At 35.5% G+C, this 25,097-nt stretch overlaps 2 protein-coding genes across 22 annotated transcripts in view; one reads left to right on the forward strand and one right to left on the reverse strand.

Moving 5' to 3' along the window:
• The window catches only part of LOC116257385 (uncharacterized), a 21,827-nt gene extending 19,860 nt beyond the window's left edge, over nucleotides 1-1,967 (forward strand). The window contains exon 5 of the mRNA XM_031634091.2: nucleotides 1,757-1,967. Within this exon, the coding sequence (XP_031489951.1) occupies nucleotides 1,757-1,864 (108 nt within the window). The 3' untranslated portion in view covers nucleotides 1,865-1,967. The remainder of the gene's footprint in view (nucleotides 1-1,756) is intronic.
• Nucleotides 1-21,521, reverse strand: part of LOC116257383 (uncharacterized) — a 26,363-nt gene extending 4,842 nt beyond the window's left edge. For 6 of the 21 annotated variants that reach the window (XM_031634079.2, XM_031634081.2, XM_031634077.2 and 3 more), the window contains exons 1-15: nucleotides 21,029-21,520; nucleotides 18,791-18,911; nucleotides 17,929-18,116; nucleotides 17,730-17,837; nucleotides 17,518-17,582; nucleotides 17,122-17,227; nucleotides 15,060-15,143; nucleotides 14,640-14,786; nucleotides 12,339-12,467; nucleotides 10,427-10,494; nucleotides 9,030-9,066; nucleotides 8,659-8,743; nucleotides 8,283-8,350; nucleotides 8,085-8,198; nucleotides 7,914-7,949 (exon numbers count right to left, since the gene is read on the reverse strand). In XM_031634079.2, the coding sequence (XP_031489939.1) occupies nucleotides 7,914-7,949; nucleotides 8,085-8,198; nucleotides 8,283-8,350; nucleotides 8,659-8,743; nucleotides 9,030-9,066; nucleotides 10,427-10,494; nucleotides 12,339-12,467; nucleotides 14,640-14,786; nucleotides 15,060-15,143; nucleotides 17,122-17,227; nucleotides 17,518-17,582; nucleotides 17,730-17,837; nucleotides 17,929-18,116; nucleotides 18,791-18,911; nucleotides 21,029-21,217 (1,545 nt within the window). In that variant the 5' untranslated portion in view covers nucleotides 21,218-21,520. Of the gene's footprint in view, nucleotides 1-2,801; nucleotides 3,399-3,809; nucleotides 4,233-4,319; nucleotides 4,412-7,711; nucleotides 7,799-7,913; nucleotides 7,950-8,084; nucleotides 8,199-8,282; nucleotides 8,351-8,658; nucleotides 8,744-9,029; nucleotides 9,067-10,426; nucleotides 10,495-12,338; nucleotides 12,468-14,639; nucleotides 14,787-15,059; nucleotides 15,144-17,121; nucleotides 17,228-17,517; nucleotides 17,583-17,729; nucleotides 17,838-17,928; nucleotides 18,117-18,790; nucleotides 18,912-21,028 lie in introns of those variants that run through there. The other 15 variants (XM_031634080.2, XM_031634082.2, XM_031634078.2 and 12 more) reach the window with 6 other exon arrangements.
• Between the last annotated feature and the right edge of the window lie 3,576 nt (nucleotides 21,522-25,097).

The raw sequence follows: 25,097 nt of genomic DNA on the forward strand, positions 1-25,097 counted from the left end.
TATTTTCTTTCTTGTTGTTTAAGAGCTTGAGAGAATATATCATACACCAAAGTTTCTAACACCATCAATAAAATTCTTGAAATTCACTAATCCAAGTAAGTTAAGAAGTAAGTTATTCATTATAATAGCTTTAAGTAAAAACTTATTCACAATTTCCACTTTCTTCATCATGCCTAAAATTTTTTGTTTTTTGCCTTGTCCTTTTTGTCCTTCTTCAGACCAAGTTCCACAAAAAAAAAATTGTTAGCTGCTACACTTAAATGTGATCCACTTCTACTTTGCATTCTCCCCTTCTTCATGGGTTTGTCCTCAATAACTCTACAAGCTTTAATTGTCATTTGCTTGGTACTTTCAGCCTTTCAGGCACATTACGACATGCAGCAACATCATTGCTGTGAATTCCAGCCAAATGATACTTAAATAGTGTAATTCCTCCGGTATATTGCTCAGAACAAAATTTGCAAGTCAACTTCCCTTCTTCACTTTGAATTGCATGTGACCAAAATATATCCTTCACTCTAGGCATTTTCTGCAGCAATCAAGTGTCAAACAACTAAGGTCCTGAAGCGATAAAATCTGACTCTCATTTCAGCGATAGACAATTGCTGAAGCACATATGCAAATCAACTGAAAACACAACTAACAAAGTAACAAACAACAAAGTTTAACAGGGACAGACAATTGCTTAAGCACATATGCAAATCGACTGAAACAAGAGGTATAAACTATAAACTATAAACTATAAAGTAGCAAAATAGCAGCGTATGCAAATTGACTGAAAACAAAAACTTGAAACTAATCGATTGAAAACAAAAAACTAGAAACTGACGGACGTAAACAAAAAGTCACAATGTCCAACGCACATATGCAAATGGACTGAAAATCTAACGGAAATCCTACCTGAGCACGCAAGCGTGGTCGGATGTAGCTGTCGGAGGTCTGCACGGTGCCGGAAACTGTAACTCGACGAAAAAAAGAAGACGCCCGCCTGCTCCGCGGAAACCTCGCCGGCAATCGAAAATCGCCTGGATTTAACGTTCCCCAAATCTGAAAACCTAAACCCTAAAAACTCGTCCGCCCGCTTTTGTCGAAGACTCGAAATGCTGCCGAAAGTTTTAAGTTTAACGTTTTATTATTTTTTACCCAAACTACCATTTAAAAATTTGAGAAATTACAGTTGATGCCACCGCCTGCAATAAAACTGCCTTCTTTAAAAAAGACGCGAAAATAGACGTTTTTTACGCGTTTTTTTCGTTTTGCCGTTTTTCCTGAGTCTTATTTTAGCTGGATAGAAGTGTTTTTGGGAGTCTCCTATATTGTCTTTCTTCCTTTTCTGTAGTTCGAAAAGCTTTTGTTGTTGCTAGAATGATTGTTTTTGGGGGGTGCAACTATCACATTTGCTTTTGCTGCCCACAAATTCCAAAACTTTCACGATCTAGCAATCTGTAAGTGCAACATATTATTACTGTTTAAGCAGCCAACTGTAATCTACATTACTAACCTTCCATTGTTCAGGCATGATTGCTGAAGTTTCTCATTTTGACAGCAATCAAATGCTCTCTTCATATTATCTTAAGTTTAGATGAACGATACAGTGAGATTTGTTAAATAATCGGTCTGACAGTGTCCAGTTTCCATTACTCAAGGCTGAAATTTTGGAACATGAGAATAACCTGTATCTGGATATTGCACGTTCATGGGCATAATGACCATTTTCTAATGTAACTAATTATTGCATAATGACCGTTAATTTCAGGTTGAGAGCATCTCGAAGCACGATACTTTTCATGGGCCGCATGGCGCCAGTGAAAAGCCTCTCATTAGGGAGCTTTCAAAAAGATATGGTCGGAGAGTTTCAGACTGAGGAGCATCAATATGATCCGTATAAGTTTAGGAAATAAGCCTAGAGCATAATATGTACAGAGAAACTTTATTCGTCCGGCCTTAAACATGCAAAGTGACTTATAATTGAAAAGAATGCAGAAGGATGTAAGATGATGTCTGTGGCCATCCCTTCACATTAACATTGCTATAGTAATAAAGTTCTTGAAAAACATGGTTATTGATTAATGTCATCTCATGGGTATTTTTGAAAGCTGTCCGGTTGTTTACCGCAGCGACATATTTATCAATTTTCTAACGATGTTTTTCATCGAGAGAGGTAAAACCTTCGGAAAACAACTTAGAACATCTCAACTTTCTTAAATATGGGAAACAGTTTATGAGCATCAACTTGGATAATTCACCAAAACCAAAATATTTTTTTATTTTTCTTGAATCAGATACATAATCCATTTTGATGTGCTTAAGCTGGCCGCTTGAATTGGACTGACTGAGCAGGTCACTGTATTTTCATTATTCTGAAAGGAACAAGATGGTATTTGGGCCAGATAGGACTTAGTGTCTTGTGAACTTTCATGACAATGAATCTCTAGGTGATGTCCAGAACTGGATGAAGTTCTGGCTCTGTCATGAATGGAAAGAACAGAGTCGACCTGTAGAATCCAAAGTGATTTTTTTAATTATTCTTCAATCAAACAACTATTTAATGAGTTTCAAAGGCTACATGATAATTTATTGGCTTCTGGTCTGTCAAATAGCTAAGGAACTGTGGGATGTCTAGAAGGGTATTTTGGAAAGTTGATTTAATTCTATAATTTATTTGTTCCATGTAAAAGAGATGAAACAGCTCGAAAAGCCATCGTTTAATTGGTAAACCTTTGAATTTATTGATCAAAGCTCAGCATTCCCAATCTGCCAATAGATCAAACTGGCAAGATGGATTTAGACTTGAATATTATAGAGAATAAATATTATTGCATGATAGGTGATGCATTTTGTCCATGAAAAAAACAGTTGGCTTTGTAGGCTGCATAAATTTGGTGGCACTTGAATACAAACTCTTAAGCTTTCATGGCTTGATGAAGCAGAAGTTCTAAGCATCCACGTATGACAGGGAACCTTGCAAATATTCAGACTACCCCCTTCAGAAAACTCTTCAAATCATCATTCACCTGAGAGACCTGGTGGACGTTGGAACATTAATGTCTAATAAGGAATTTACAAGTACTCTGTTCACCTTGAAAAGATATGAGCAGTTCCATAGTATGGCAAATCATATTCTCAAGATCTGAGATCCCCATCATCCCTTTTGATCATGGATGGTTGCCGTCATTAGCATGGGTGCTGTATCTGGAGGCTGCACCATTGATGTTCGAAATGGCTGGATGAGACCATCCTACCATGTTTGCTCTTGTAACTTCATCTCGAAGCACGAGAACTGGTAGCTGGCTATAATGGTGTTAGGAATGGGTGGATGAGACCAAGCTACCAGATTTGCTCTTGTAGCTTCATCTCCAAGCATGAAAACAGGTAGATGTCCATAATTTTTTTACCTGCTACATGCAACGCATCACACATCATAATCAGATTCATGTCTTCTTATCAATGCAAATAAGAAAGAACTCGTTAATGGAGAACTCCAAAACCTGAATTGCAGAAAGCAGAACCAGCCAGAAGTGTCGATTAATATATTTATGCTCTCGTGAGTCAAGAAGAAGATCAAGATCTTGTATATATGTTTGGACGCAAATTGACCATGAAAAGATAGACATCACTGACGTTGGACTGTCTTCATCAATAAACGAATTCAGAATTGCATTTCCCCTCTTGTGACTCGTTTCCATGAAACTAATTTTCTTTCATATAGGCTCTTAGCCCGTCCAGCTAGATAACTAACTTTATCTACTTGGAACACAAGAGAGAGAGAGAGAGAGAGAGAGAGAGAGGAAGAGAGAGAGAGAGAGAGAGAGTAAAAATCATACCCTAACCTTTTAATAATGCAAAACGAACATGAGAAAATAGACATGATTTTAGCTGTTATAATTGCATTTAGCATGAGATTTACATTTAAAAAAGGAATCCTGCCTTCCAGTGTGCCCTGACAATGTGGGCTATCTGTTCATGAATTCTAATCATAACAATAAGAATTGAAGATGATGATCTTCATTCACATGGTCAACTCAGCCGGTGTATTGGTTATGTCGAGATTCAGTCAGAATGTACCAACCAAGAAAGAGATTAACCTGCACCAGATGGACAAGTTCGTACTTATTATCATCTACATTTTGTCTGCCTACAGCTTGTAATCCAAACCAGCGCCATACTTCCAAGCTTCTAGTCGCCTTCGCCATGTAAATCTTGGCTTGCTTGGAAGTTTGTCTATCCATGGCCTACAAAAGAAATTTATGCAACTGCTCATGTTATACTACAATTTTCATTGTCAAAGATGAGAAGATTATCTGAAATGCCAGGTTTACCTCACAATGGGGTCCAGCGAAGTTGAAAGAAATGTATAGTAACCAAGGAATGTAAAATGAACTAACCAATCAAGAATTACTGGAATCCCAACCTGCATCATATCAGAAAGGAGCTTTAAACCAGCTGCAGAACATGGATCAATATATACAAAACAAAAGAATAAGCTTCCAACAAAATAGTAGAGTAAAAGTGACCCTTGTCCAAACAAAATTGAAGGGGATCCTAAAACAGCCGAAAGAGAACTAAAGCCTTCAAAGATTCAAAGATGGCAAAATGTTTCTGTAGGTTATAACCCTCTAATGAGTGAAAATCAGAGTAAACGCTCATATTCAGCATGGGGAAAGCACTAGAATGAAAGCACTCTCAAAATATTTATTCGCTACGAGCCAATGTTGGAAGGAGGAAACTAACTAATCACTTCCAAAACCTGCTTGCTGCTTGTTATGGGAAAACGTGCAGCGGAGGACCAACTTCTTAACATAATTTTTGCTGAATTTTAATATGCTTACATGGTTGATTAATTGTATGTAATAGAAAGATTCAAATCTGACGGATGCCAGGGTTGCCAGATGGTTAAATTTTTAACGCTAAAAATATCATAAACCATTGCTAAAAGTACCTTGAATCATTGCTGCACTATAAACCATCACTAATACTCCTATGGTGGCTGCATTTCCGTTTCAACTTTAGGCTTTTTATTGTTTGATCTGTACTACATGTCATCCATACATTAAAATAACATGATTTAGTATTGGTCCATAGGTTTTCTAGTAATGACCATGTTCTTACTCATTTCCATGAAAAATAAGAAAGAAACTATTTTTTCAGAGGGAAGATGCTTTATTATATTTATTTTCTGGCAACCTATTGTTAACATTGTTATATTTCCCAAACTTATATTCTAAAGTCATTTTAGTAATAAAAACATGATATTTTCAAAACATTGCCGACTATCATTGAGACAAAGTTTTGAAATATATTTAATGTTATGGAGTTTGAAATTTTTGAAGTTCTAAAAGAAATTTTCAAAATTTCTCTACTGATGTTTTATCAGTTGCAGCAGTGGCAGAACTAGGTGTGGGCAGCTGCCCATGCAGACCTATATAATTTAGTTTATTCACATATCGTTTCTTCTTAACAATTTAGTTTATTGCATATTAGCTCCCTACAAATCTAAAATTTCTTATATCAGTGTTCCTCAGTCACATATTTCTAGCTTCAACAGTCAGTTGCAGGCACGGATTGGAGAGGATCATTGGTACTTCATTGGTACTACAATTGGATAAAGGACTCACTGAGATTCATATTAAAGGAATCGCTTAATCTGGCTGCCAAAAAGACATAAAGAGTGGAAGTAGGGTTGACTGTACTCGCACAGGGGTGGAGCTTTACCTGAAAAATAGTTGAATTTAACAGCACTGGCCCATCCTTCATGTTGTATGGTCCAAGCCTATTAATAATTTGTAAAAATACTCCTTTTCAATTTGTTATTATTGGCGCTCAGTATCCCAAGCACTTTCTTCTTTGGGTTGAACAAAGGAAACCCTCAACCTAAAGGTGGGCAAAGCCACCATGTTATTCGGCATACTTGGAAAAGTTTTTTTTTTTAATATTTTGTGGTAAAATTGTTTTCTCCTGAAATCTCAGGAATTCAAGAAATTAAATATGTATAAGAATATTAGAACATATTGTGGAAGATTAATAATTTTCGACTTTTTTACAAACATATTGACAAAATTTACAATAGTTTTTAAAATCTTAAATAAAAAAAATGAAACATATAATACATCGAAAAAGTTTTCTATACAAAAGGAAAATAACGTGCTAACATCAAGAAATATCTTTTGGCAACATGTTGACAAAATAACAAGCTTCATCCATTAAAACATTTCATGCAGTTTGGTGATAAAAACACAATTTTTCCAAAACATCGGTGATATTTTATGACTATGATATTCACATATAGTTTATCTTCTTGATGCAAGCTAGCTATTCTCCTAGATTACACTTGTGCGCAGATGATTTTTCTTACATATTTTTTCATTCCATGAAATTGTATACATAAGCATTCGAGCTCTTTTGAAGTGATCAATAATTTTTGTGCTCTTGGAAAAGGTAAAACAATAATTTTATGGAAAATGATTTTCAAGATTAGAAAGATTATACCCATTTTGGAAACATGGTAATTAGGTGAATTTTCAGAAAAAGGTAGCTAACATTGAAAATTATCTTAAAAAATTTAAACACCTGATTTTGGCAATTGTTATGAAAATTTGACAGACATTTTTCTTTTCTTTTACATTCTCATGAGCTGGAGTTGGAGCTCCGTTCCTTTTTGAATGCGAAAGGATCAAAGGAAGAGGCAAAACAAAGATAGAAGTTAGGGCAGGCACTCTCAAATTGAGGGTGGGAACTGCCTGGTCTAGACATACGTCATCCTATGTTCAGAGTTTGCAGTTCAGGCCTTTGCCACCCTAAGCCGAAAGAGGCTCCACTGCTATATCGGTTTCATATCCTAAGATGGACAAAAACATCCTCCTGGAAACTTTTTCTTTTACTGCACAGAGATGTTACTAGATAGATCAATAAATTTTGATGTAAAAAGAGTTGAAACAACAGACACAAGCTGGTCCCATGGCTTTGAAAAATAAACCCATACTGATTGGCTATAATTGAAAAATGAAAAATTATTCAGAAAAAATGGTGATGAATTTCATAAAACAATCACTGAAAGACCCTAATGATGATGAATTTCATAGAACGGTCACTGAAGGACCCTAAAGATGATAAAAAACCTTAGTCGCATATATAGTTCTTGGGTTTTTGCCACCAAGGTTTCCCTTGGGTATTAACAAAAAGCTTGTCATCTCATATAGTCATATTACCCAAAAAAAAACAAAACAAAACAAAAACGTACAGAAAATAATTTGAAAAAAAAGGAAAATATCGTTTTCCTACTGATTTTCTTACAGGAACATTAATAAAAAAACAAATAATTATTCCAAGCATCAGGAGAGAAAAAAATTCGAAATGTATTTTTAAAATGATTCTATGATCTTGTGAAAATATGGGAAAAATCAGTTTCCGCAATATTTTCAAAAAGTATGTGATAATTTTTTTGGGTAATACTGCAATATTTTGAAAATGCCATCAATGCTTGTCATCATGATAAAAACACAAAACTACCAAGCTATCTTAAGGCAAAGAAGAAAGATGTGATCCTGAATCAAGTTGGTCTTTTCTCGTTCAAGTCTCCTCATGGAAGCAAACGTCAAAAAGAGAAGTGGCAGCTATGGATCAAACCAGACGTAAACAACTCTTCTACGGTTTTACCTGTAACAGAAATTCTAAGGACAACAACTGGGACAAAAATGAATATTGCTAAAGTTACCTGCTTGAAAATAGATGGAAGAATTTGTGGTTGGCTAAGCACAATAGTTCCTAATGTCTTTGCCAGTGGCCAAAACTGGACCACGTCCTGTCAAAAAATCATAACAAGAAGATTCTTGACTTTTAATTTTCTCAAAAGGGGTCAGTTCTTGATTAAATAAGTAACATTTAAGATCTTGACAATTTTCTGTGGATACAAGTACCTGCAGAAATGGACGAAGAACTGGATCCCCCAGTTTCTGTGTGAAGTTTAAGAAAGACAACAAGTATCAATGTAATCAGAAAAACGAAGTTTCAACAAAATGAAACTGGCTGAAAGGCTTCACAAGTTCAGCCAGAAAAGAAACTGAAATTCAATCTGGGAATGTTGAAACCTTCATCGACTGGAAATTGACATAGAGAAGTTCATTTACGAAGTCGGGCGACACATTGGCATCTGACTGTGCTGACATTGCTCTTTGAAAAAGCCAAGATGAGCTCAAATTTGGCTGCAAGAAACAGTTCAGACTGGAAATGATAATTCAAGCATCAAAGAAAGGAATATCTACAAACCAAAGTAGGATGTTACAAACCATATATGGATTCAACAGTGATAAACTGGCCTCATCCAAGAAATCACCATCTAATGCTTCATAAATACCTTATGAAAAAACAATTACAATGAATTACCAGAGGCGCAACAACAAATGCACGGGGCAAGAAAGCTGCATGATTCTAAGCAAAATTCTGTTATCATCTTACCATATGCTATGTATAATACATCAGATACAGAAAGGAAATGGAAATTTTAGTTCTGAAGAAATTTATTATCATGATACAAAACAAGAATTGCATGTGAATAAGAGAAACAATGAGCAAACATAAAGCTCAAGTTCCCTGGATTCGTTATAAACTGATTTTATAATCAAAACTTTATAATGGCATAGAGATCTATCTACTAAGTGATACCAGATGCAAGTCTGTTGAGGTTCCGAGTAATGCTACCAAAACCACCAAAGGAGACTGGAGACTGTATGCCACTAGCATCACCAACCTGAAAAAATAGCAATATCAAGAGCTAAGAATCAAGCATCAAGTAACATTACATGGCCGCTAAGTAACAGCTGAACTAAGCATTGACTTAGTGGACACAAGAATATTACAAATCAAGTGAATCCAATTATGTCAATGTGTCTGGCAGAATAAAGACCAATACAGACAATAGCTAGGATCTAAAACATATTCACGAGGACAAGATTTCAGTTCATGCATCATGCACAGATGAGCTTTTCAAGCTTCTTAAACTTGACATAGCTAATGTATAATCATACACATCTTACCTGCAATATACGACTGAATGGTGTTTGAAGTGGACTGCTGAGACGTATTTCCCATGCCAAAAGACAATACCCAGAAAGTCATAATCAAGTGCAAAAAAGGTAAATAAAAGATGTCAACTTGAAAATGTGCATATGTTCAATTGAGAACTGAATTGATGCTAGTATCGTCTGATGATTTGAAGTTATTTATGAATATAAAAGATATTGATCCTTACACATTATTTAGGATTTAACTGAAAGCATCTCATTTCTTTAAAATAAATGTGTGTGAATGGCAGAGTTGATGCTAGCTTCCAAAACAATACAAAACAAAATTATTTATATCCCTTTCCAAGCAAAGAAAGAAAGAAGTTTCTCCACATTGATGGCAAAGAATCAGAAGACGAAGCCTGATGCCAAATTCTGTAGTCAAGTTGCATAGAAAGAAAAGATTCAGCATAAAATTGTGAACATTCTTCTCTAGTGAAGTAGTGCCTAGCTCAATCTAAAGTTGGTCCCTCATCTAAAAGAAATTCAAACTTAAGACCTCAGATAGACTACCAAGTATCAACCATGCCAAATCAGGATCAAGTAAGTTTTTTCACATAATTAGAGCTAACACCACAGCCAACAGTTATATGAAAAACAGCGATGCAAAAGCAATCTGATGGTTTTCTAAAAGATCATGCAGCAGAACATAGAATGAAAGACAACCATCTAGCAGCCATGACTGCAAAGAAAAAAAATATCAGAAACAAAAAATAGGATAATGATATTTGCCTAAATGGTGAAGCATCTTCTAGTAGGAGTGTGGGGGGAGGAGGGGAAGCAACGGAAGCAAAACAGTGGAGCTATAGTAATGATCTTACATGCAAGTTCACATTGAAAGGAAGGAAAAAAGAAGAAACTCAGGCCATGACAAGCAAAATTTGTCTTTTAAGAGGAAGCACATGATAATGATTTTGTATCTGAAATCAAACAAAATAAAAATCAGCGAAATTGAGATTTTACCAAGATCAACAATATATGTTTATCATTAATCTAAATTACTACCAATAATTCATGCATAGATGTTTCCTGAGAGTCCGAACTATTATCAATAATTTGTCATTGGGCAAAATTTTTAATACGGAATTTTAAGAGAAAAAATTAAATATGCTTCAACATCGAGCAAATGATAGAAAAATTAGGATACACAATATAAGAAGTAAAGAAACTTTTTCATGTAAATAAGAAAAGAAAGCAAAAAAATTAAGTGATTATTCATTAACAGACTCACAATTCACGAAATGGCATCCAAAGTTTTGGAAACAGTGTAAATGTCACCAAGTGGAAACTTAGCAAGGATGCTATCTGCATGAATAATATAAAAGGAGGTAAATCTAAAACTTGGTTTTTGATGTTGAATGAATCCACACCTGTCCCGGTAAGTAGGAAAAATCCCAAAAATGACTCTCAATATTTCAATATCCTCAATACCTTCTCCCTGGAACAAAAAAGATATCAATGATAACAGAACATAAAAGATACAATTTCATTATTTTTAGAAACTTGAACAAAAATGTGGAGATATGATCCCACGAAAATTAGCAGCATATTATCTCTCAACGTGACATACGATCTAAATAAAATGATACAAATGTAAATCATTGTGAAAAAATTTATAAGTTCCAACGCAAAACAATAGAATGAAGAGGATTGAGGAACAACTGTGAGCACAACATTGTAGAACTTTTAGAGTTGAATGCTCCCAAGTTTATGGGAGAGTATTTTAAGTGATTTGCATGAATTTTTGCGACTAATGATGAGAAAAATGTGACAATATGAATCATTGCAGTGAAATAACTAAATTTCACCAATCCTAGGATTGCACATTTATTGATGGTTCATGCGAGAAGTGTAACTATTACATATGATTTCAATATTTGGTTGATAAATGCTGAACTAATAAGCGCTGCTGCTGTCATTAGTTCGTAGAAAAAGAGCTTTACATGGTTAAAATCAGAAGAGCCACATGAGAGAAAATATTCTGTCACATGAATGTCATAACATGAATCGTATGTCAAAGGAACCTGAGCTTCTTTTTTTTTCTTCATCATCACCAGAATTAATTGCTTATACTGGTGTTGATTGGGGAGGAGATATAGACATTCAACAATTGGTTTTTGTGTCTTTTAGAAGAATCTCTCATATTAAGGAGATGCAAAAAGCAAAAAAAAAAAAAAGGTTTCTTCTTCTGCAAAGGCAAAATATAGACCATTGGCTTCTACAACAATGGAAGTTGTCTGGCTTAGGCAACTATTTGAAACATAGAGTACACCTGAAACTACACGCAAGATTATATTGTGAAATAAGGGCTTGATTTATATAGTCTGGAATCATACTTAATGAGCAGACAGAACAAATAGAGATGGATCACCACTTTGTCAAGCAAAAGCATTTGAGGAAGTCCTAATAATAGACATTTAACAACTGGTTTTGTATCTTTTAGGATATTCTCTCATACCATGGAAATCCAAGAAGCAACATTTTTTTTTAAAAAAATCTTCTATAGACATCAAATGTAAAGCATAGACTTCTGCAGCAGTGGAAATCACGTGGCTCAGGCAACTATTGGAATATATGGGAGTACACCTGAAACTACCCACCAGATTATGTTGTGACCATAGGGGCTTGATTTATAAAGTCTGAAATTGTACCTTAAATGAGTGGACTTAACATATGGAGATGGATTATCATGCCAGAGAAGTATTTGAAGAACACAATCCATTTACCTTGATCTATTTTATGTGGCTTCAGAGTTTCAAATTGCAGAATACATTAGTATTCTACATTCCTTAAATTTCTCCTTAACTGTTGGAGTACATATCTCAATAGTCAATAATATACCTACATATATTGTTAGCTAGCCAACGGACAGCTGGCCTGCTCCTTGTGTATATATTGAGGAGAATTCTCCCCCTTTTGCTCATTGTTTTCTTCAGTTATTCTTCTTTGAATAATATTCACTTTTTCATTTCTTAACTGTGCATTCGTGCACATTGTGAGTTTTGTCTGTTGAGGTTCTTTTCAAACTTGAAATTATTGATTTGAGCTACTTAGCGCATTAATGCTGGCTGGTTTAGGGTCTTAAGCAACCAGTTAGTAGCTTAGCTGATTCACAGAAGATTCATACTGAGAAAAGAATGGAGCATGAAAAGCTCAATGGGTTCATATATATTTGACATAACCTTTAGGCAGAAAGAGAGGTGCTATATAATTTCAAACACCGTTTCAATATATAATGAGTGATCTATATAGTAAAATCAAATTAGAGGAATACTAATTTACTTGATAAGTTGGCATCAAATCCCAGTAATCTTCAAGTAGCTGCTCCAGAGTAGGGCATCCTGGTTTTGGATCAAGGTAAGTAAACATGTAAGTTGTCCGATCTCTAGGGCCAGAACCAGCTGGAAATGCCTGCAGAAAACAGTGGAAATATTAATCACAGAAAAGTTAAATAGGATTTGTCAACACATGAATTTTTGTGTCTCTGGTCAAGAAACTCAAGAACTGAACTCTAAAGCACGCTAAGTCAGCTCAGATCAGTCAATTCCAGAATTATGATAACAATATTGTTCAGGTTAGCTTTCCCCATTTTTTAACTTCAACTAAGTGAGGTCAAAAGCTGATGAGCACCTACTGTAGTATTCTCTAACTTGCTTCCTAGTTTGTACTTTGTATCAAATTGCATCCAGAAAATGCGACAAACCAGGATACAAGGCAGCATGAGGTCAATAGACACCAATATTTCTCTAACATCTTCATAATAAGACTATTCCCAAGTCATTCTGAATGCACGGGATGTTGCAGTTTTCCTCCTTAAGGAAAGCAACCTTGAATATTGGACCTAGGTCCAACAATGAACATGGCCCTGGCACCGACTATAACAACCAAACCAAAACAGACGTCAGCACCAACTTCTAGCAGATTCAAAAATCACCCCATAGCTAGCTTCAACTTAGCAGCCATAAAGAACTATGAACCAAGAAGATTATAAGGCATCATGAGGCTGAAGTGCATGTGGTCACAGATATTTCTGGAGAACTTAAATAATTTAGATACTCTAAAAATAGTACCAATAGATGAGATTTACACAGACAAAAATGTAGAATATAGGTGGATTAGGCACTTTTCGTGATCTTCTCAGAAGTGCGAACTTTGAACTATGGTTGCCTTCAGCAGGGCCTCCTGGTAAAAAACCAGCTGTTGGATTTTTCTTTCACATTTTTGTGTGTGAGAAAATTGATTGTTTTGATTCTTAAGTATTTATGACATTCTGACTTACAATAATTCAGCATCTAAAACATATTTGTGTACCAAAATTAAGTGATTCAAGAGTTACTTCCTCTAACGCCAATTGGCAATTCTCTTGACAAACTGAGCAGCTGATGAAAACAGTCAGTGTCATGTGTGTGTGTGTGTATTGCATGCGCACTTGAAACATAATGTTGTCAACATTTTTTGCTTCCATCAAACTTGTGGATGTGATCTTCATAGTTTATTTACTAAAAGTTATGCCTTCCACTAGATTGCATGCATGGAACATAGTTGCAAAGATATATTTGAGTTCAAGAGAGGCAAAATCTTGTAATATTAAAGGCATTCTAACAAATCTTAGAATCTAAGAGAATTGAGAAAAGAAAAAAATTAGGAGAAAACAAGAAGATGAGCAATTTATTGAGCAAATAAACAAGAATGTCATGAGAATATTGTGACAATATGGTAAGACATACACAATTCTCAATATTTTCACTATTGTATTAAAATTTCATTGTCATCATTCTTGTCAAAACCTTGCAAATTGAACTCACAATAGTTTCAAAAGCTTGGTGATGTCCACTGCCTAGGAGCCTCATATCATATGGTTTTTCAGCAACCAAAAGGATGTGTCAAAAATGTGATGAAATAAATAAATAAATAAATAAAGATATATATATATATAGTTTTTCTTGTTAATGGATCTAACTCAAAGCATTTTTCCTTTAGTAAAGGCAATAAAGAATAGATATCTGCATCAAAGAATGAAGACAGGGAACTTTGTTTATGGAAGAGTGTGGGACGGTCCCCTCTTGCAGATGTGAAGTTATGAACCACTCTAGGCATTTATGAGTATTACTAAAAATTTCCTCTATTATCTTATCTGCACTTCTCTGAGCACCTGACTATCGGGTGAGTATGGCATTCTGTGATTTATCAGATTTTTTGTTCTTAGGCATATTGTTAAGGATTGTATTCTTAAAAGAAGCATCAGATAGCATACGATGACTAAGACAACCACGAACCATTGCGCAATACGATACATTCACAAGCACCACAGTGCTGTTATATCCGTAAGGCAAGTTTAATTTCCTACACACAGTCCTCAGAGCAAATTTTAGGTATTCAAACATAAGCAACCTGAATTTAATAAGAACATATGGTCCTATGGAGTAAAGACGTGCTTTTCAGTTAAACCACACATTCTCAAGTTTACCCATCCAGCAGCCATGACGAAACGCAATATTAGATGAAGAATCACAATTACAATCTTGCCTTCTAAAAATGTGCAACTAATCAAAGTTGAGATTATAAGGAAAGTAGATGACAAACCTCCCAAAAGTATTGCAACTTTGACTTGCCAATTGTTCTTATGGAAGAGCTGCTGAAAATAACATCGCTTGTTTTGTTATTCTTGAAGCCACGAGAGCAAGATCCAACTACAAGACAAACACCATCTGGTTTCTTTCCGGAACGCACCTGCCCAACAAAACAAAGAGGAAACTTGGAAAAAGACAACCAAAAGAAAGCATTTCATGTCCAGAAGGTATACATGCATGCTAGGATGTCTTTCCATATGCAAACTTTTCTGAAAAATCCAATATTTTAATGCCCAAATGAAACCAGCTGTCATGGTATGCTTCACATCACAAATCATCTAAGTAACATATATTCATCCCATACATGAATTTTCAGTAAATCTGGATAGATACTATGATGCATAAAATAGAATAAATTAAAGACATGCTTTACCTGCTTCACTATTGGGGAAAAATTCCCCATGGCATCAACAAGAAGACGTGCAGAAAGGAATTCTGCTTCTGAAAAATTAATAAGCTGGAATATGAAAGGATAGAACAGTAAGAATTAGTATGCAATAGGTCAAGTTTATTCACGCAAGACAACAAATAAAACAAAATTTGGGCACAGATTATATGGGTTGCTGAATGATAAAAAAGTGGTGGAAAATACATTTCAGATATGAAGAGAATACAAATGACATCTCTAACGAAAAGAAGCTTGATCACAAGCTCAAGAATTACTCCAAAACAAGGAATACACTCATAAAAGGATGGTTCACAAAAAAAATTGATGCTCAATAATCATGCACTTGTGAAATAGCACAAAAAAACAACCTTAGAAAAATAACCTTTGTTGATCTCACAGTACGCCAAAAACACATGCAAAATATGCTGGCTTAAGGCTCTTATTTATGCCACAAGAAGGCCAAGAAGAAGAGAGCGACCCACTGTTAGCTAATCCAGATGCCTAGTTCAGTGACTAGCTATCATGATACTAAAGTGCACCCTCTACCTAAAAGGAAAAAAAAAATAGATAAGCAAAAGTACAGAAATAATTATACGCTTATAAGTGTGTGTAATGCAAGCATAGCATATATACATATTACATAGTGCATAGCAATAAATAGTGTATAAATTTATAATGCATATTGAAACATGCATATACTTTCTCAAAATACAAAATTCCCTTTGCCATAAAACAATGCATCTTCATACCAGAATGCAGCATTTTTTAGGTCTCAAAAGAGGCCCCAACATACTTCCTCAGTTGCCACATCATACGTCTCTATAAGAACTTCAAAACAGCTTATTGACTCATACAGTGACATTTTAAAGTCACAAATCATCTGCCTCATAACATAATATCCCAGTTTAAGCCCCATTAGTTGGGAAAGAATCCAGTTAGAAGTGCTCAAACCACATTTTTGCAACAAAATTACAAAAATAGGACTTTAGGAATAAATAAAAAATTAATTATTAAGTTACTTACACTCATGGAGTTTTTAAACGTAATGACAGTTCGTACCTTCAACAAGCTAATCAATACAAAGTCATGATAGGTTGTAACCTTGGTAAGTTAAACTAATACAGGTAGTCGACTATCCAGCCTTTTACGTTCCCATGTTTTCTCCCCCTATAAGTTAGAAAGTCTCATCCACAGAAGTAATGCCGAGAAGCCATGCATTTTCTGATTTAAGGAAACTTTTTTGCTTAGAGGACGACTCGGAAATATTCCAATTCTCTTGTTTATTAGGATCGTTTTCTGTTTTGCCCATTTATTCAAGTGCAATAACCCACTTTTTTATTCTCCAATACTCTCTTATATGCTTCCTCCTAGTGCAGTCAATATAGTTGTTTCATGCTCCTCCGGCCTTTCAGCCACTTTAAGCAAGATTCTATCTACCCATCAATAAGATTTAAGAAAGATCTGTACGATCTTTCTTTTGGTTTATTTAACAAATACAGCATTCCACCTCTCAGTTACTACTTTTCATATGATTTATTAATGGTGCCAAGCCAGGAAAAGCCTTTGAGAACTGCCCCCCACACCCCACCCCACCCCCCTCTCTACATATTTCATCTTTCATCATTTGATTATCCTGAACTAAAATGTCTATTTAATTGATATGCACAGGTATTCTTTACTTGAGTCAGTATATAAGTGCCTCAAGATAAATGTATCTCATAGTTGTTTAGTTGATATCTACAGGTCTAACCAAAAAACATCTAATGGTCTCAGCCAAGTAATGGAGTTTAGTTTATCATTGGTTAAACAGACAACATTTAATGGTCAATTATTAGAGGCCAACAAAATTAAAACAGTTCTATATTTGTGATGTCATCACAGGATCAAACTATGCATAAATTTGTCAAAAATCAGTTTACCTGAAGCCAGCAATCTGTTAAAAGTTTTGTATTTCTTGTTAATAAACTCACATAAACAACAAATCAATTGGACAGCTTAACAGCCAAGCTAAAATTCTAGAAACATCACAAATGCTAAAAAACCTTACCACAGAATCATCGTACACAGATATGGTAGATATGCTGCTGCCCTCATAGATGGTTCCCCCAGAGTTTATAAATCGTTGTTTCACAACTTCTATTAGTTTTGCAGGCCTGTAGGTACAAAATTTCAGCAATGCTATTATCTAAAGTGAGAATGATAAGTCACTCTTATACATTTTCCAAAAAATTGTAACAATTAATAGGAGCTATAATATATTTACTAACCATAGATTTTACAACCATATGACGCAGAAAAAACTTGAGAAAACATGACTCCAAAAGAAACAATATTTAGAACCATGAAAAAAGCACAATAATGGCTCTCTTCAGAAGTATGAAGAAAACAGGCATATTTTGCAAAATGATCATCTAGCAAATAGATAAAAGAAACTGATACTCACGAAACCCCGAGATTAAGGATATCTTCAACCCAAATATCACCTTTTCCTTCAAATCCACATCTGTTCTGTCATATGATTAAAGACAGACACGTCACAGAAGATGAAGTAGAAAGCTTTATCATCACTAGCAGATATTTACTCTTACTATAACCTATCATTTTCCACACACACACACACACACACACATAGAAGCCAGAAAGTTGAGTCCTTACTGGATTAAACTTTGCAACAGTGACCTGTTCTATATCATTTTCTAACAGAATCCCAGCTTCAACTAGTTCCCGTAATTCTTTCTCAGATATATTCCACTCTTGCTCCCTCTGTATTTGATACCATTATAAGCAGTGATATTGTATTTGTGTATCAAAAGAATTTAGCAGTTAAACGGATAAGCTTTAGCTAACAGCTTACCCCTTTCACCATGTCTCTTTCAACAATTCCCACTTTAAGACCTCTAAGGCTCAAAGCAGTAGCTATGAAAACCCCCAAAGTACCACCACAGACTAAGACGTCAAATTTATCTGATATTTCCTTGTCGTCATTGGAGTACCAGAATGAACCATCAAGCCTCTTAACAACTTCACTAGGTTTGAAATTTTCTGTAAACTATGACAGCTCAAGTCAAGCAGAATAAAACTATAACATGGCAAAGTCAAATTTTCTAGTTTTATGTATGTAAAGTTGTAAACATGCTGTCCATATACACTAATACGGGCATTCATAATATACTTTTACAAGTGCATTTCTCAAACATTGTCTGATTGATTCATGTGCTTACTTTAGGGGAGCCGTTCTTGTTGATTTGATTTTTGATCAATTGATGGCAAGTCCTGAAGTATTTGAAACAAATCACAGTACACTTAGCTGTTGTATTTCTTATTACACAATGAATGAGTATAGCACAGTTGTAGCCTCATGTACTTTATTTGACTTATAAGTTAGTTCTTGGCTTACAAGAGACATTTTATTAGATAGCTTTTTCTAAATTAAAGCTCTCACTTAAAGTTATTAAAGCTTGGCCAAGTCACTTAGTTGGACCCGCCAGTCATCAGCAACATGGAAGTATGGAACAGGTGCAGCTTGCTTTATGTCAAGAACACTATGAAAACCGAGACATGATGAATGTGCTTCTATAAAATGCCAGACCCTGTCTCATCACCCATTAAGGATGCCCTTAATTATAACTTAACTAAATGAGCTAACAGAGTGAATACCCTTAAATACTGTCACTTGAAACAGATTATTGAGCATTTCATAATCAGAACAAAATTACCTGGTTTTGAAGAACAAATACTGAGCCACAGCTTGTCCAACCTTTTCAAGGCATCATATGAATAACTGCCTCCAGCGCCTCCTGCTCCTTGACCAGCAAGTGAAATAGTTTCCATTATTCTCTATAAGAGCAAGAGGACAGACAGGTCTAATTCAGAATACATACGCTTATCTATGAAAAAAGACGAGATCTTACATGATCAATGTCACTAATGCTTAAGAAATCAGCAGACCTAAAAGAAAAGAAAGATCAATTGACCTTTTCCTCAAAAGAGTTTCATTTAGATTACCACTGCATGGTTTTGTTTCTGCCTTGCCTCAAAAGAGTTTCACATAGATGCCCACTACCGTTTTGTTTGAGCCTGAAGGTTAACAATAATCGCTTTTTATTTTTTCACTATTTGTCTATTTGACATGGCAATGGAACAAGAAGTAGTCAATCACATAATATGACATGAATATATATGTACCCATGGTGTGTGAACATCTGCCATCCTAATTGAGCAGCATGTGGACATGTTAATGGATCCAAATCTTTGCTGCAGAACTAAGGAAAAAAGGGTGCCAACTTGAGGTCAACAATGTGGATCATGTGGTTTTATTAAAAAAAAAAGGGAAATGACGATAAGCAAGATATCCCGGTGCTAAAAGTTTTTAGACAATTTGACACATGCACAAACTATGGATATGCTAATAAATATGCCTTGTGAGAGTTTCACTTTCAAAACACAGAGATGAATAAGCATTTCAATTGTTCAAACTTCCAAAGTACTTCAGCAAGTAAGCCTTTTCATGGCAACAAAATTTGAGACAGCTCCTATTGGTATTTAATGTCCAACTGTTTCATTTCCAGAATTCTGTAGAAATTAGTAAATGAACTTGCTTAGCTAATGGTAAAAAAAACTAGCTAACCAAATGCAGTGCCATTTTTCATGAAGCATCCATGTCCCAGAAAAGGGTGTACCACAGGGTATCTTTTGTTTTTGGATGGATGTTGGGCATCATTTTGTTGAGTAATGAAGAATCATCCGGTAAGAGTAGGAAGGTTTGATGGCCTTATTTCTACACCATCCGATTTTCATGAATCCTTACTGGAGTGACTTTGACTAAGACATAACTGAATTAAGTCAAACTATAAAAAGTTAAACATTGCCAAAAGTTTAATGATGATGCCTATATCATTGTAAACAATAGAAACCGTCAGTTGGGTCCATTCGGAAGGCACTTAGAGCTGGAGGGGAGGGACATGGACGAGATGGACATAATCATTATCGTCAAAATGTAATTAGATACATGTTCAAAATTTTGCCTGCTACAGATTTGTAGAATTAAGAAATAAGATCATGATAATTCCGACCCTCAAGTTCAACCAAAGTGCTCTAAGATGAGCTATGCATCCAATAATACCCTCCAGTTAGTAACTTAGTAGCTGCATTCACGAGAATGCAACAGTAAAAAAAGTGAAGACGCAGTTCCAAATGGCCAACCTACAGCCGGTAATTTTCAGTTATCTTCCAGCTTTGTCCACCTCATAGGAATGGAACTTGAACTCACTTTTCATGAAAATTCCGTTCTCCGCGAGTGATCTCCACAGTTCTCGTATTTCTTATTGGAGTACATCTATCAAGGACGCCCAGAACTAAGCTATTTCAGTATGCTTTTTCACGAAGAAACAAAGTGGTCGTTTCATTATCAACGTATAAAAATCTCACTCTGCGTCACAACATATTCCATCTTTTTGCGTTATAAATAGTTTAAGAGGACAGAGAACCCGACCACCTTGATCAATCACAGGGACAGGGGACGCCCAAATATTAATCCCATGTCGTCAATGTTCCGACCATCTCTTGTTCTCTTTTTTCTGTTTTTGGCGAAGAAATGAGCAAGCATTTTCCTTGTTTAACCAGAAAATATCCAAAATGGTAGAACGAGAACTGTATTTCTGCATCATGAATGACCCCACCTTTTCTTTTCTTTTTCTCTTTCCTTCTGTTCTTGACTAGGCGAAGATATGAATAACCAACTTAGCATTTAGCGAGTAAGGATTCAGAATAATGACAGAGGGACATGAACTGAGCTGTGCCCACCTTATTTCTTTTCTGTTTTCTTAGGTTCTCCGGCCGATAAATGGAAGACCATCTTTCGGATTTAACCAGTAATGATTCAGAATCATAAGAAACAGCATATGGCAAGTAACTACCGTCTCAAACATACAGCACAAGGGGCTCCAAACACGAACCTGAGTTCTCGATGGAGTTGCGGTCGACGCAAGGACGACCCCCCGACGAGGAGGCTTCCTCGTCCTGGCATTTGCTGGAACTGTGGGCACTGAGCACAGCAAAGAACAAGAAGAAGGAGAAGATAATCGCAGGGGGTTGGCAGCGTGAGGATGAAAAGGTGACGCCGAGAGCAGCAACCAGGCGCGCATCTTTCACACAGAATTCCCTCCCCTTCTTCCTTTTTCTCGGAATTAAAGCCCCTTTGCATAAAAAGATTTGTGGTCATGTGCTGCTCCTCTACTCGATCGCTTGGGAAGAAGAGCACCTAACGGCTACGTGGTTCGCCATCCTGCAGGAATTTAATTTTGTTGGCAACTCCTCTTTTTGTCGTTCTACGTCTCCATCGATCCGTGCCCATTCATTAACCTTCTCTGGTAAATGCGCCGGCAAGTGGCAAGAGGGGCAGCTGCTAAACGATCTCGACGTGCCGGTGAGCAACCGTGGCCATACAAAACAGGCTTCTACTTCACAGTTGCCGGCCACGGTTAAAACGCATTTTGTCATAAAAATTTTGTTTCTCTGCAGTGTAATCTTTCATCTGAACCTCAAACCGAGACACGGAAGTAAATTTCCTTTTACCAACTAAATTCTTAAAAAAGATTTTCATCTGTGCCCAAATAAATTATCTTATGAGTACTCTTCTCGTGGCATCATTCAATTTTTTTGTGGATAATTGGCACGCCTTTAATTAGTTGGTTAAAATTTAAAAATCATATATTTCTTAGTAATAATTTATGATACTTCCAGCCACACTTTTTATGTTTAACCATCTATTAACATTAACAACATTAAGCATTGGGTCCTACACACATATATAGTTATTAGATTATATGCATGAAAAGTATATAATTTATTTCTGTGAACATTTTGAATGTGAGATGATTCATCATCACTTCAAATTAACACACGATTCATTTACTCATGGAATGAAAAATGAAGAAAATATACAAGTGCCACTGGATAAGAGTGAACCTTGAGCTTGAGATTGCAAGTTCAAGTCTCTATGTCACGCTAGTCGCTAGTCAACAGATTTTTGTATAATTTTTAACCCTTACCACTTTTGCCCATATAGACGAGAGTTCTTTCATTGAGCCATAGGGGCATTTTGGTAAATGAAATCCATACTCTAATCAATCGAATAATTTCAGTAATGGTAGCGGTACACTCGTTAACTTTAATGTTGTGCTCCACCATCTTAAAATGTAGGATCATAGCGTCCACATGAATCAAACTACATACCGACTAACACTATGTTCCTTGAAGCATTTTAATTATAATTATTATAAAAACCAAATATAAAGAAATTTTTATTATTCAAAAGGTGATGACACCAATAATTGAAGATCTAACAAATGCAAAAGATAAACAGACTTACATTAATGTATTAGAGAGGTCCAAAGGAGCCATCACTCCAATGAAATCAACTGTAGCTGCTGTTGTTATAACATGAGAGATAACAGCCAAGGGCAAATTTTCTTTGTCCCCAAACCCAAAAAAGAAGGGAGAGAGGGACCCAACATTCCAACCCACTTGTCACATGCATAGCCCCACATTTGTTCACCAGTCCTACATGGTGAGTTCCTATTGGTTGGCCTGAGACGTCACGGCACCATTAGGCGGAGTTGTTTGCTGTGGACTGGCATTGGGAGGGCACTTGGAGTCCCATTGGCATGTGTGTCATAAAAGGGGTTGTTCATTTCAAACCTTTTTATGAAATCCCGTAACACGGAACTCTGTTTCTACGGCACATGTTTATTAAAGATTATTTAGTAGCAGAAAGATTTTGTGAGTGTTTGATGAATCTGTCATCATTTTTAAAGTAGATTCATAAATCACTAACTAGGACATGTGTTTATGAATCTAACCTAAAGATTGGTTACATTCATAAAGTGTCTCATTAACAAACAACCCCTTAGCCAACCCACCAATACTATGCATGCAAGCTCAAGGGAAAATAGGTGGTATGGGAAATTGTTATAGAATATTACAAAAAGCTACTCAAAGAATTAACAATTAACAATTCAACATTTTTAAATGTTTTTTTCCAACAATTGGGACCAAATGACATGTTTATGATTTGACCATCAATTTTTAAGATTTTAAAACTACTTTTTGAGAAATAACATGAAAATCATGTAGCTATTGGATGAAGTTGACAAAATGGGGTGGTGATTTATTAATTTCGAGCAGTTTTTTTTTTATATTTTAATGTTTAAAATATTCAATCATGGGTTTTAGATGACGGGTGTTGAATGGTGCAGAGCCAAGATTTTTCAGTGACAAAACTTTGGTGTGGGCACTTCATATAAATTTAAAGTCATAACGATGAAAAGTTAATACATTACAATGAAATTTTTGATGGACTGGTGTGGGCAGCAGCCCACCCCAGCCAACAAGTAACTCTGCCACTCATGCTCAACACTTAAGAGGTGTTTGATAGCTTCAAATTTGAGATATAAGTGATTGGAAATCATTGAAAAGCTTAGATTCACAGAATTACACTCCCATCCAATCTAAGAAAGGTTTATATTGAGAGTCTCATACGAAATAGATATTAGATCTACCTCGGATCTAAGATCCGAAGCCATCAATCAGATCCATATTAAAAATTATTGTTAATAATGTTGTTTTCATCTCTGAGTTACATGTGGCATGATTGGATTGGCCCGCCTTAAGATTTAGTTGAGATTTGGAAGAGAGATCGAGTGGCATGGAAAGTCATTGATAATGATATCTTGAGCATGAAGCGCGCATCCTGACCATGACACGTGTCATTGCAAACACCATAATCAATAACTGCCTTCAATTCAAATTGAGGCAAGATCAGATCAGGTGACATTGAAAAATTATATCGTTGTAGCATTTCGTTTAAACATCCAACCTTGGGCTTTAGGTGCCACGTGGCAGCCAACAGAGATCGTATACATGATTTAGTTAGGATCCTTAGATAATAAAAATTAATCACTTTCGGGTGAGCGATATTTGACTCACCGCTCAAAGAAGGTCGAAGACTTCACTCAACTCTTCATCCTCAAGATACAGCACATGCGTCGGTGCTTTGAGATGCCGCATCTATTACGCTTCAACTTACGTGTCAGTAGTTTCTCTTTTGTAACATAGAGAGTTGGTCCTCATAAAACGAGTCACCTTAATTATAGTTTTATTAAGTTTAGTGCGTATTTTATGTGGCGTGATTCAATTGATCGACTTTATAATAAAAATTGTGCTGGAAATCCATGTCTGGTTAATATTATTCAAAGTGCCTTCCTATGTCTAATGTGTGACAACACTTAAAAATTAAAATTATTGTAGTTGATAAGTTTTTCACAAGCATTTGAGGTAAAATTGTTGGACAACGACAACAAATGAAAAGAAAAAAAGAACCACAAAGCCAAATAATTGGAAGGAAGGACTCATCACTTCTTGTTGTTGTTGTTAACACAGATGCCGTTTAAACGATGACTCGTTGGAGGTAGAGTTAGAAATTTTTTAGGAGAGGAATCAAATTATAGTTTCAATTTCTTAACAAATATAAATTTTTGAAATTTTCATATAAAATATATAAAATTTTATAATTTTTTTATTTTTTTTTAGATTGAACCCGTCTGTCGGGGCCTTTAAATCAATGAAAATTGCTAAATGGCACCAATTTTTTAGAAGGTCGAAATGTAGCAATTTTTAAAATATCGTGAGAAATTTTTATTTTAATTAGTTTTTGTACAGTTTTCCCTATTTATTATTTTAAAAAATGATTTTTTTTGCTGCTCCACAACCGATTTAACTGAACCGGTGAATTTGCCGATTTTTCATTTCAGGTGCATCCCTCTTGGCATAAGCTGAAACAGATCTAATTACAGATCTGGATTTACAGACATATCAAATCAAGCAGTACTGGATTTAATTGGTTCGAAACAGTTGGTTCTATTCAAGTAGACCTGATTAAATTACGCCAAGGTGGATCTCTATTTGAACTTGGATCTTAGTCTGAACTCAGACCAAACCCTATATGATATTAATCCAACCCAACTA

The sequence above is a fragment of the Nymphaea colorata genome, chromosome 7 (assembly GCF_008831285.2).
Source record: "Nymphaea colorata isolate Beijing-Zhang1983 chromosome 7, ASM883128v2, whole genome shotgun sequence".
Lineage (NCBI taxonomy): Eukaryota > Viridiplantae > Streptophyta > Magnoliopsida > Nymphaeales > Nymphaeaceae > Nymphaea > Nymphaea colorata.